This window comes from Salvelinus fontinalis, chromosome 16 (assembly GCF_029448725.1).
Source record: "Salvelinus fontinalis isolate EN_2023a chromosome 16, ASM2944872v1, whole genome shotgun sequence".
NCBI lineage: Eukaryota > Metazoa > Chordata > Actinopteri > Salmoniformes > Salmonidae > Salvelinus > Salvelinus fontinalis.
The window spans coordinates 26,149,219-26,161,628 of NC_074680.1; the positions used below are offsets into that span (position 1 = coordinate 26,149,219).

At 45.5% G+C, this 12,410-nt stretch overlaps 1 protein-coding gene across 3 annotated transcripts in view; it reads right to left on the reverse strand.

Annotated features, from left to right (window-relative positions):
* LOC129812876 (latent-transforming growth factor beta-binding protein 2-like) overlaps positions 1-12,410 on the reverse strand; it is a 167,554-nt gene that overhangs the window by 44,854 nt on the left and 110,290 nt on the right. The window contains exons 10-22 of one of the 3 annotated variants that reach the window (XM_055864824.1): positions 11,324-11,446; positions 11,049-11,213; positions 8,037-8,513; positions 7,327-7,346; positions 7,089-7,125; positions 6,395-6,493; positions 5,328-5,453; positions 4,719-4,847; positions 4,222-4,341; positions 3,741-3,860; positions 668-790; positions 353-475; positions 119-241 (exon numbers count right to left, since the gene is read on the reverse strand). In XM_055864824.1, the coding sequence (XP_055720799.1) occupies positions 119-241; positions 353-475; positions 668-790; positions 3,741-3,860; positions 4,222-4,341; positions 4,719-4,847; positions 5,328-5,453; positions 6,395-6,493; positions 7,089-7,125; positions 7,327-7,346; positions 8,037-8,513; positions 11,049-11,213; positions 11,324-11,446 (1,785 nt within the window). Of the gene's footprint in view, positions 1-118; positions 242-352; positions 476-667; positions 791-3,740; positions 3,861-4,221; positions 4,342-4,718; positions 4,848-5,327; positions 5,454-6,394; positions 6,497-7,088; positions 7,126-7,326; positions 7,347-8,036; positions 8,514-11,048; positions 11,214-11,323; positions 11,447-12,410 lie in introns of all 3 variants that reach the window. The other 2 variants (XM_055864823.1, XM_055864826.1) reach the window with 2 other exon arrangements.

Below are 12,410 nucleotides of genomic sequence, written 5' to 3' on the forward strand. Positions count from 1 at the left end.
GACATGAAGAATGAACAGTAGGATGCTACACACTGTCTGACATGCTATATCTGTCTATGGTGGATGATGATCTTTCAGTGTGTTGCCTGAAATGCTTAAGGTTGTACGGGTTCCATACCTTCACATCTCTGTCCATCCGCTGATCGCTGGAATCCAGGTCGGCAGTTCTTGCATGAGTAGGAACCTTCGGAATTGGTGCAAATTCCCGCGGGGCACACAGGTGTAGCACATTCGTCAACATCTAATAAAAACAACGATGAGGCATTAAAAGAGCCATAGAGAGCTCAGAGCTCGAGGAGAACAGTGGCATGCCGTGAAGGGTCATATTCCACACATCTAATCTTTTACAGACCTTCACAGGCCCTGCCGTCAGGAGCGCTTTGGTAACCAGGGTTACAGCTGCACCTGTGGGAGCCATCCAGATTGACACACCTGCCATGGAGGCAGGCTCCAGGGAGCAGACACTCATCCACATCTGGAGAAAAGACAGTATGTTGGAGGACCTCGTTAAACCACCACTGCTCCTCACTGTTAACAACATTTATTAAAACCCCCTGGACCTCAAAGACTTCTTCAGTAGCACCATTTCCGCTTCAGAGAAATTTTTATTTTAATACCGAAACTGGAGAATGTATGATGTGGGACTTATGTTTTCACAAACAAGTACCATGGCAACTGCTGTTGTCCAGAGAGGCCTGGTATCCTTGGTAACAGCTGCAGCTAAAGGAGCCCTCGGAGTTGACACACCTACCATGGGCGCACACCGATTGGTCCAAACACTCGTTGACATCTGAGGGTCAAGACAGGTCGCCAACATTGAGGTCACCACGCACAAAGACACATGAGTTTCACTGTGACAGATTTCAGACAGTAAAACACCCAGAACCCACGACATGATTAGTTGGAATATACTGACTGTACCCTGTGAATGTTTGTTATTATCTATTGTCCTGCCTTCATCTTTTCCAATTCATGCTCTAAGTCAATACACATGACAATGTCAAAAGCAAGTTATTTTTTGTGGAAGAAACCATACAGAAGCGTTGTTTTAGTTGACTCCAAAAGGCATAAAACAAAGACTATATTTCATGGCTCTCTAAGAATTTGCCAGGCAGCTCCTTCCTCTGTGCGTGTGATAGAGAGCATCTGTGTGTCTGTGAGTGTGTGAGTGGGCAGAGTACAACTCTCTCAACACAGTTGTGTGGGCAGGTTCAGTGTGAGGTGAATGACACAGTCGAAACAGAGGGCTACTGCACTGAAAACATTACAGGCAGGGCTTTGTGTGTCTCGTCTCGCGATGGCTCTAGCCAGACGTCTGTCAGTACGGCCCAAAACTTTGTTTCTGCAATCTCCTGGCATCTCTCAGTCCTCTACGATAAGCCTGACATGGGGCTGGAGCTGTTCTCTCTATCGCACAACCAATTAGGCTTATCCACAACGCAGCCAATTGGGCTCCAACTACTGTGCTACAGGCAATTGACTGAGGCAAACACTGGAAACAAACATAAAGAACACACACGCTGCTTGCATACATGGTCCCTGGTTTAGTTGAGTTCCTTCACCCATGTGGATATTAGCCTGTTAGTGGGGGTTTTGAACAAACTTTATTTAGCTCCTCTGTTCCACCTCATTTCCAGAGGAAGTGCAACTCAGCAGCTAGTCATACTCCACATCACAATATAGCAGAAAATAATGGAGCCCATGTAGTGTTTTCTTTGAAGGGAAAGTAATAAAACTGGAGTAATCAAAGAGCCCGTAAGGTAAGGTCGAGCCTTCTTCCGTCATAGGAATCATTGGGAAGCAGTTAGAGAACGGGCCAAAAATCCTGCCTGGATAAGTTCACCTTTCACAGGCCAGCTCAGTCAGGGAGGACTTGACCTTTACACAATAATCACCTCAGACGCTAAAATATACAATATTTTTCTGGAGGAGGCGAGAAGGAGAAGATGTCACAATACCAGCCAGGAGCGTCTTACGTAACAGGAACACCTCAAGGTTGGGGGGGGGGGGGGGGGGGGGTTGCTACACTGTGACGTTGGCTCGTTCAACATGCTACAGACCTTGTATAGTGTGTCATGCATTGTGTATTGAAGCCCTATAAACCCTCGTAGTGGTTTTATAGTGTAACAGAGGCAGTTATATGAGTGACTAACCACGGCCCTGTTTGTCTGACAGGGCCTTTTAACAGTTGGGTAATATTGGCCCCTTGACCCCTTCATACATCTCAGTCATCACTCCAGTCCTCTCCCCTTGACCCAGTAATAAAGACATAGCCCCGCTGGGCTCCACTGCAGAGGCCGGAGCCATCCAAAAATAATAGGCTGTTTGTTTAAGGCTGAGGCCAAGGGAAAATATTTTGACTCTCACAAATTGAAGTATTACAAACAATCTTTTACAGCAGCAGATGATATGAAAAGATCAGCAATAACAAGGGTGATATGTTTAACCCATTACAGTCTAAGCACTGTCTAAGCCAGGGGGGGGGTTCTACTAAGCTATATGGAATTGTTTTAAGAAGGTCATACCAAGGATCATTTAGCTATTTCATTTAGAATTTTAAGACCTCTTGATGTATTTTTTTATATTTTTTTATAAATATTTGATTAACATTTTTATTTGGCCTTACTGCTATTAGCCCATACAAATGCATTGAATAACAGATTCACTACACGGAACAACAGATAGTCTCCCCCAAAAAATAAAAAATAAGTTTGTTCTGAAGTGTCTGTCCTATATCTAGGAGATATAAGAAAAATCAGGAAACGTTTGTTTTTTTCACGTTTTTAACCCCATATTCTTGGCATTAAACAGTTTCCATATTTACAGTCCTTCCATAAATGTTTTCAACTGGGACCGGGGGACCTTCAGACGAGTCTTGTTCAGCCTGTAGGCATCCTAGAGCAAAACATGTACGTGTTCATGAGAGTCTCACCTTTCCACAGAGGGGTCATATTAGTGCGTAGCCCAAATCGTTCGGACGCTACAGACGATTTTGTGAGAAGACCGATTTGGTCTGACAAATACCTGTCACCTTTCACCGCAGATGCGGAAGTGCGACATCGGCATATTAAGACGCATCCAATGTAAAAAAAAACAACAGACATCTCGAGCTTAAACTGACAGATTTTTATGGAGACTTTTTAATTATGCTAATAAAATTTCAGCGGGGGCGTGGACATTGACTCTAGGGGGTTGAACAATATGGGTCTGGCCCTGGGGGCTAGGGATTGGCAGATATTACAAAAATAATAGAGCAACTGGAAGGTTAAAGAGTGAGGGAGAGAAGGACTGAGCTTATGAGTCACTAAATCACTGCCCACGCTATGAGAGAGCCATCACTCAAGCCCCACCAAGGCCTCTCCTGCGAGTGCTGTGGTTGGGGTGCTGTGGTAGTCCCCTGCACATAAAACATCCAATAATAACCCCTTTGAAAAGAGTATAACAGCATGAAATACATTTTCCACTATCCTTAATGACTCCAGCCCTTTGAGCAAAGCTATAAGTGAAAAATCTCAGACTTTTGGTTGCAAACTGTAGAGTATCAGGCCTGTCAACATGTCCTTAAGACCATTCACCGTTGCACTGATGACATCTTATTGGTCATTTCTGGTGTTGCCAACTGCAAGCTTTGCTTACGTAAAGTGTGCCAGGCAGGCTGGGGGAATATTATCAAATCATAAAGAAGTTTAAGAGGGAAACCCAGCTCATTTCCAGGCATGGCCCCTGGAGGCCCATCTTACCCAGACATCTCCTGCTGGCAGCCCTGAACCCGGGGCCACAGGCCTGGCACTGGAAGGAGCCTGGGGTGTTGACACACCTTCCACTGGGGCACGAGCTGGGGCCCTGGCACTCATCTACGTCTGGCAATGGAACAGGGGAGGGAGAGGAGAGAGGGGAGTTGAGGAAATACCATTAAGATAAGCCTGGATCTAGTCTCTGCATTTACACGGGCACTCGCACGCACGCACGCACGCATGCACGCACACACACACACACACACACACACAAATAATCATGCCTATATCCTCCCTCTGGTATTGCCTCCTATTTAAAGTCTCCACTTTGTTTTTCCCTGGCTCAGAGCTGAGGAAAATACAACAATGTCTGTTCTGTGGCTGGATTAGATATGAACCCAGTGCAGCCAATAAACACCCATGGCCAGCATTGTGATGTTCTGAAAGTACAGAGTATTAAGGTTGTCTGTCTCTGTGCTGGATTCACCTTCACACTGCCCTTTCCTGGACTTGGCGTAGCCACTCTTGCATTCACAGGTGTAAGATCCCTCCGTGTTGACACAGTCACCATCCTGGCACTTGTTGGCCATGTCACACTCATTTATATCTGCACAGAATCCCCAGAACAAGTCAGAGAGGGAAGTGACAAAGAGTGGCTATTGTTCTATGAATCTGGTTCATTAGAGAAACATTGCTAGTCTGAAATTGGCCTTAAATTGCCTTGAAATACATAAAAGACTGTTTGAAAATGATGACACATTACACTTATATAGCACGTTTAAAAAGCTCAAATATGTCTTCTTAGAGCATCATTAATATTTTAATTTGTCTATCAGTTCCCCTGGTCGCTCTGGGGAGGGCTTTAGCTAGTATTCTCGTGTGAGAGCACCAGCTAGTGCAGTATTTATGTGAGCAGTGAGAACATCACTGGGTGAACATCCCTTCCTAAAACTACAGCACCCAGCATGCTTTTCCCCATCTCACCCTGGCAGAACTTCCTGTTCTGGGTGATGACCTGGCTGTAGCCGCTGTAGCATTGGCAGGTGTAGGAGCCAAAGGTGTTCACACATCGGCCCTTCCCTCCACAAGGGTCCCCCTCACACTCATTTACATCTGGACAGAGAGAGGGAAGGAGGGAGACAGAAAGAAACAAATAAAGAGAGAGATAGATAGATATAGAGAAAAAGAAAGAGGTGGGAGAAAGGCCAGAGTGTTCCATTTCAGTTCCATTTCACCACTGGAGACCTTGTCCTTTCCAACCCTTCACTCTGGAGCCCCTCCACAGTGCAGAGTGGAGTGCAAGCATTCCTCAGTGATGGGCCAGAGCAGGGTTTGGACGGCGACTGCAGAGTGAGGTAACGGATCACAGCTCCGTGGCAGCTCTCTGGATTGCTCCGACCTTGTTGTCAGGCGTCGCATAAAGGGTCAACATAAACACAGGGATCGCTTTCACTTGGCTCTTGAGTTCTCAAGGCCTCTGTGCTTGTATCGTATGTGGTGTGAACGGCGAGGCTCGTGTTGAGACAATGATATGGAGAGCTGACAGAACTCCCGGAGAAGCCCCCTTTGCCCACCCGGCTATTCCCGTCTTACCGATGCAGTTGGTCTGGAGTGCACTCAGCTTGTAGCCGGGGTCACAGTAGCAGGTGTAGCCTGTCTGCACTGGCACGCACAGCCCATGGCCACATATGGTTGGAGTGATGGAGCACTTGTCAATATCTGTGAGGGGATACTGACACTGACTTACCTGTGTGAACATTCAATACAATACAATACAATACAATACAATACAATACAATACAATACCAACAGACATGCCGTGCTCGTCCTATCCTATTAAGTTGTCTTTTTCACACAACTCTTCTTAAACACTATCTACTCCAAAGAAAGTTTACTCGTCTACCACGTGTTATTCTCCATGGAAACGCGCAGGCTGTTTTATGGCAGGCTGCATGGATGGGACACGTTTTACTGCGGTGTAGTGTTCAAACATGTGGCAGGGGGCGTTCACTAAGGGTCAGGATGACAGGGAGGGGCCATGCACTGTTAAGCCTGTCATTGAACTTGTCAGTTGTTTGTTTCAGTCCAAAGCGGTTCTTGTAAACATGAGCTGAGGGTGGGCTGCTGGGTTTGACTCAGAGCTCTGACCCTCTCCATAGGATGACCGCGAGTCACAAATACACATTCTCTCTCTTCTTTTCATGCAGGCCTGGCGTCTGTCCAGTCCAGACAGTTTCCTCTTCCAAAAGGCACACTCTCTCTGGTTTCTCGCCCTCTCGCCCTCTGTGCTGCTCGGAAGCCTGAAGCCAAGTTGGCTTGGGGGAGAAGGTCCACTAAGAGGACAACACATCCTCTGCTTCCCCTTGCTAAACTACGGGTCAGCCCAAAGAAATGTCTATCAAACAGGCCTGTTGGACATTCATAAGTCACAAATGAACTGAGAAATCACATTTGTATCTATAAAGCATAAAGTTTAATTGCAATTCTACATTTAAAGAGTTATTGGAGAGCATTATGAGTAGACTGTTTATGAGTAGACCCCATTAAATCAAACTAAATCTGCGTCTGCTAATGTAGTGTTCATCTAGCATCAGTGGATGTCGAGGCACAGTGGCCAGTGCAGTGGAGACCATGAAGTGTATTGTGACCATGCCTCTCACCTGTGACCTGAGTGGCCACATTGATGGAGGCTGTGTCCTTGCCCTCAGATTCAGGCCCCAGGTTGATGGGAGAGTCAGGAGTCACTTTCTCTACCACATCTACTGGAGACAGAGTTGGGGGACAAGAGAGAGGGAGAGAGACAGAGAGAGAAAGAGACGAGGTGTCAACATGTCAATGGGCCAATGGGGAGAGCAGACTGGATATCCAACAGCCTTGGCTGCTGCTACTTTCCCCTGACTGACATAGTATCTGCTTTTCCAACTGGCAATGGCATGACAATCACTCACAAGGTCCTCCTACGGTAGCATGGCAGTGATATAAAGATGAAATATGCCCTTTCTGCTTGCTAAAAACAGATAACAGACATCAATCAGCTGGACCCATAGATCGACTCAACCTACAGACTGTCAATGTTTTCATTGGCAGGGGAATCCCGGGGCAGGCTGCCTCTGCTGTGTGCTTTGTGTGAGCAATTTATAGAAAATGGATCAGGACTCCATGTGCCTGACTACTTGATGAATCTCTGTTTTCTCTGGCACTCTCATTGGTTTTATCAATGCACCATGAGGTGTAGGATCACTGTGTAAAAACACCACAGTAAATTACAGGCTGAAACTGTGATTATGAGTTATGAATATGAACAGACAGCATTGTGACGAGGTTCTTTGATGAATTGGGATTTAGATACATTACCTGGGTACTTCAATGGGGAGGCAGTCGCAACAGGACGCTGTGGAATAAGCAAGAATAGGTTAGAATTTGTTATAACAAAATGTGTTTCTCTCTTCTGACAGTTTTTACCATCAATGTATTTTTCATATCGATTGCAATTACTTAATACCATAGGAGTCTTAAAGCTAAGACGCTGTGATTTCTTCTAAAATAAACATTTCAAAAGCATGTTTTTTTTTCTGAGAGAAGAGAAACTCACCGGGTTCAATATTTCCACATCTGTTAGGAGAGAGAAAAGCGGCCATGTTATCAGTAGAGAAAACTGACATTCGGTTAGCATTACCATGCATTGTCATTGAGATATCAATCCATGTTCTCATCGGGCGTTTTACTGTTTAGACGCCATCGTAAGGTCTTTGTTTCCAATAAAACTCATCTTACAGCACATTTATCCCTAAAGCCAGGGAGAAGACCTAGACTCTGATCATGTACTATTCAGCCCATAGAAACATTTCAAACAGATATCTCAGATAATGAAGACACAATCCCTAAATATTTATGGTCTCCTTATATAAATCATTTTGCTCGGGCCATGCCGATAAATGATCCCAGAACTGTAAATCAGAAGAATGTTTCACAGAAGATCCAGAGGTCGCAGATGTTTGACCTGTGTGGATTAAGTCCTCTGCTCAAATGCTTATGGGAGGTGTATTCTGACAGATAGGGGATTTAGTAGATGAGGATAAACCTGTTATTTGTGGAGATAAAAACATCCTGTTGATGTTTTCGTCTGTGTAAATAGCTACTTTATCCTCGTCTACTAAAAGGTTTTCCATTGTGTAACCTCGTAACTTTAGACCCATTTTAATACAATATGTTGTAGAAATAATATTATCAATGGTCGACTGGCTACCTTATTTGGACACAAATACCACAATAAAAAATGCATAACAATATAATTGTTCTCACCTTGAGGCTGGCTGGGGGTCTCCCCAGCTGGATGCTGGGTGTCTGGGTCTGGATGGAGAGGGTGTTGTGGTTGTTGGGGGGTGTGAGGGTACTGGGGGATCTGGGGCGTCTGGGGGAGCTCTTGGGGGTGCTGTGGATGGTGGGGTTTGTGGGATTGATGAGGGTACTGTGGGGTCTGGGGGTGGTGGGGTATCTCCTGTGGGTGTTGTGGTTGGTGGGGGTGTTGTGGATGATGTGGTTGATGTGGTTGGCGGTGGTAGGGGTACTGTGGGATCTGTGGGGTCTGTGGGACGTGGGGCAGCTGCTGTGGGGGGTGAGCTGGCTGCTGGGGCAGTTGGGGGTGGCTAGGGTTTTGGGCCTCCCAGGAAATGCCAGTCCTCCTCAGCTCCTCTTCCTCCAGCTGTCTCAGGGAGATCTGCACGTCGGAGCGCGAGTATGTGTAGCCGTGGCCAGCGGGACAGATCTCCTTGAAATGGTCTGCAGGCGTACAGGGGCAAACAAAGAACCATAGAAAACATCATAAGGCCATATTTTCCCCCCTTGCGCTCCTGAGCTAACATGAAACGCTGCCAGACAGTAATTATTGGTCGTATTTCTGTCTGGTGGTCGCAGCAATACCAAAAGCCATCCATGTAATACCATTATGTAAAGCATGCCATACTGTAGTCTCTCCTCTGTGAAGGGGATTGGGTTTCAGCCATGGCCAGGGAGGGAGCTACCAGGGCAGTGACAGCCGTCAGAGAGGCTATCACAGAGGGGATTTGGATGTGTCAGATGGGTGTGAACGTTTAAATTTAATTGGGATCGTTAGCGTTTAGAAAGAATCTCTAATTGAAAAGCGATGTTTTTCCCCCAGTGCAGTTATCACTAACTAGACGATAGGCTATAAAGACCTGGGGAAATTTCTGTAATTGAAATAAAACCAAAAAGGAAGACGTGAACTTTAGGCTACTTTAGTAAATATGCGAGATACATATTACCAAGACACATGCGGTTCTTTCTGCCTGCCCACTCCTCTCTCCCTCACGGTGGCTCGCTTGCGCTTTCTCTTCGCTCATGATGCGAATGTGTTCAGTCTTCGGTCTGTTGCGTGTAGAATATCCATGCCTATTCATTGATGATAGGGCCCTGCTTTACTGAAGTTGCGAGACACATGCAAGCCAAGAAATTGCGAGATACAACATTCCGTTTGGAGTTGACTCTCCACCACTACGTCATAATCGTTAACAGTTGGGAAAATGGCAGAGAAAGGCAAATGACAGCAGCAAAGTCCTGTATGACAATAATTTGAGAAGGTAAATGAGAAGGCAATAAAATGCAAACGTACAGTAATTGTAGTACAGGTGCAATACTTAACCATGTGAAAGGGACGCACTGTGAGATCCGGGGATGGATGGACGGAGTAGCTATGACTGCGGTAGATGGAACTGCATCAACCACTAGCGGTCATACACAGGACCATATTTTGCATTGTGAATTCACATGCAATTCATTTTTTTTTTCTTAGCATTTAAACTAAGAAAAAAATATATGTTTAAAGATATATATTTGTATTTCATTTGTCACATCCCTAGTTTCAGACACAGACTCGGGGCAGTGTCAGGGGGGGAAGTAGAGGATCATGTAGTACTAACTGACCTTTGAACTCTGGGCAGGAGAAGAGTGAGTAAGCGAGCCAGTGCCAGTGTGTGGAGGACTGACTGAAGAAATAAAAGGAGGGCGATTGCATCCCTTTGTGTTGGAGCCCAACACATTTCAACAGGGGTGAATCCACAGTTAAATAGTATTGTACCCTACCTGACCTGGAGCACAGGCCTCTATGACAATTTTATAATGGACAAATAATCTCTGGAATATAGATACCAATACTGACAGCACTGTGGTTAGGTGCAACTGTAAATGCAAGAAGCATGGATACGATGAAGTCTCCTAACTGATCTGTCTAATGCGGATGGAGATGGGGATTTGTGGCTAATTCCACATCAGAGCTCTAAGTCTAATAGGAAGGCAAGTCAATGTGCTCCTATTATGACTAATAATGACTCTGGATGCTCTGTGTTCAACATGGCTCTAACAGGAAATGTAAAACATGTAGCATATTTGAGGTTTAAAAAGGCTTCTGAAGTTTGTAATTTCCACTTTGACATTTCAGACTTGATTTTCCCTTAAGAAAAATGTATCAACCCCTACAAAAATATCCATTCATTATAATCCACATTATAATTCACATCTCCTGTAGCTGCAGTATTATTTTCCTGCTGTAACAAACTGTTTCGAATGAAGATCCTTCATCTGTACAAAAGTCAGTGTCTGGCGATGACAGGGTAATCAGGCTGTATGTGGACTGCATCTACACATAGAGCAGAGCACTAGTCTGGCATAGCACCATGGAGGTCTGGCTCTCTGATATCTGATCTATGACAACCTCCATGAATCACTTGCCAAAACGGTCACTGCTCTAAATAATGGCCTTTTCTTTGACTTTGAAGATAAAATCGGCAAGAAAAAAGAGGATGACGACCACAGCCCATGTTTGATTTGGCTGGACTCGTTTCTCTTTCTTTGGGAGACATAGCTGGACTATTACTGGCGTTCCTCTCCAAGGGCCTGTGTGATAACACACCATTCACTCCCACTATTATAATATTATACAGTCTCAACATATAAAGGTTCTGTTGTTTTGATCTTATTCCACATCAAACACATTGGGTTATCTTTGAACTGCAATACATGACTGGCGTGCTATCGAGGCCAGTATAATATAGTGAGTGAAGCCTGAATGACTGTTGTGTTGAGTAGCATGTACTGTATGCTTTCATTAACATCACAATACGCAGCCTAAGATCCCACATTTCGTCCCGCTGTTAAAATCCAACCCAGCCAATGAATGTTCACCAAGTGTAATCAAACTAGAAATATTTAACCAGTTCATCGAGGGTGTAGTGTTGAGAGAGATTAAGTAAGAGAGAGAAATAGAGAGAGTGGGTGTGGGGTTAGTGTGTGTGTGGGTACCTGTGTCTGGCAGAGGGCACCTCTCGCAGGCCGTGCCCCAGGCCTTGCCCACACGGCTGCAGCAGCAGATCTGTTTGGTAATGTGCTGAGCGAGAGGCAGAGAGCAGGTCCCCACTGACGCTGAGCGGTAACACATCCCCCTCTGGTCCGACACAGCCTTGTCCGCTGTCCGAAAAAACATATACAAGCCTCCATGAGACAGACCTCACAGACCAAGGAAACACCATAAGACAGACAGACCATCAGATGTAACATCAGTCAGTAGGAGTACTCACAGACACAGTGGCTCCTGGCAGGGTCCAGCATGTAGCCTGGTTTACAGGTGCATCTGTAGCTTCCTCTGGTATTCAGACACTCAGCGTTCTTACAGATCCCGTTCATCAAACACTCGTTGATGTCTGAGAAAAGAAAACACTCCACGGTAGTACAGTATCTGATTGTTGGGTTGTCATCATGAAACAGGAAAGGGCCTTCCCCAAACTGTTGCCACAAAGCTGGAATCACAGAATCATCTAGAATGTCATTGTATGCTGTAGTGTAAAGATGTCTCTTCACTGCAACTAAGGGGCCTAGCCCGAACCATGAAAAACAGCCCCAGACCATTATTTCTTCTCCACCAAACTTTACAATTGGCACTATGCATCTGGGTAAGTAGCGTTCTCCTGGCATCCGTCAAACCCAGATGGTGAAGCGTGATTCATCATTCCAAAGAACGCGTTTCCACTGCTCCAGAATCCAATGGTGGTGAGCTTTACAACCCTACAGCAGAGGCTGGCATTGTGCATGGTGATCCTAGGCTGGTTGGCCATGGAAACCCATTTCATGAAGTTCCCGACGATCAGTAATTGTGCTGATGTTGCTTCCAGAGGCAGTTTGGAACTCGGTAGTGAGTGTTGCAACCGAGGACAGACGCTACTTGCTTCAGCACTCGACGGTCCCATTCTGTGAGTTTGTGTGGCCTACCACTTCGCCGCTGAGACGTTGTTGCTCCTAGACGTTTCCACTTCACAATAACAGCACTTAAGAGTTGACCGGGTCAGCTCTAGCAGGGCAGAAATTTAACTGACTTATTGAAAAGGTGACATCCTATGACGGTGCCACGTTGAAAGTCACTGAGCTCTTCAGTAGGGCCATTCTACCGCCAATGTTTGTCTATGGAGATTGCATGGCGGTGTGCTCGACTTTATGCTGTACAACTGTCAGCCAGGGGTGTGGCTGAAATGGCCAAATCCACTCATTTGAAGGGGTGTCCACATACTTATAGATGCCCTAGATGACATATGATAGATGCCCTAGATTACATATGATAGATGCCAAAGATGACATATGATAGATGCTATAGATAACATATGATAGATGCCA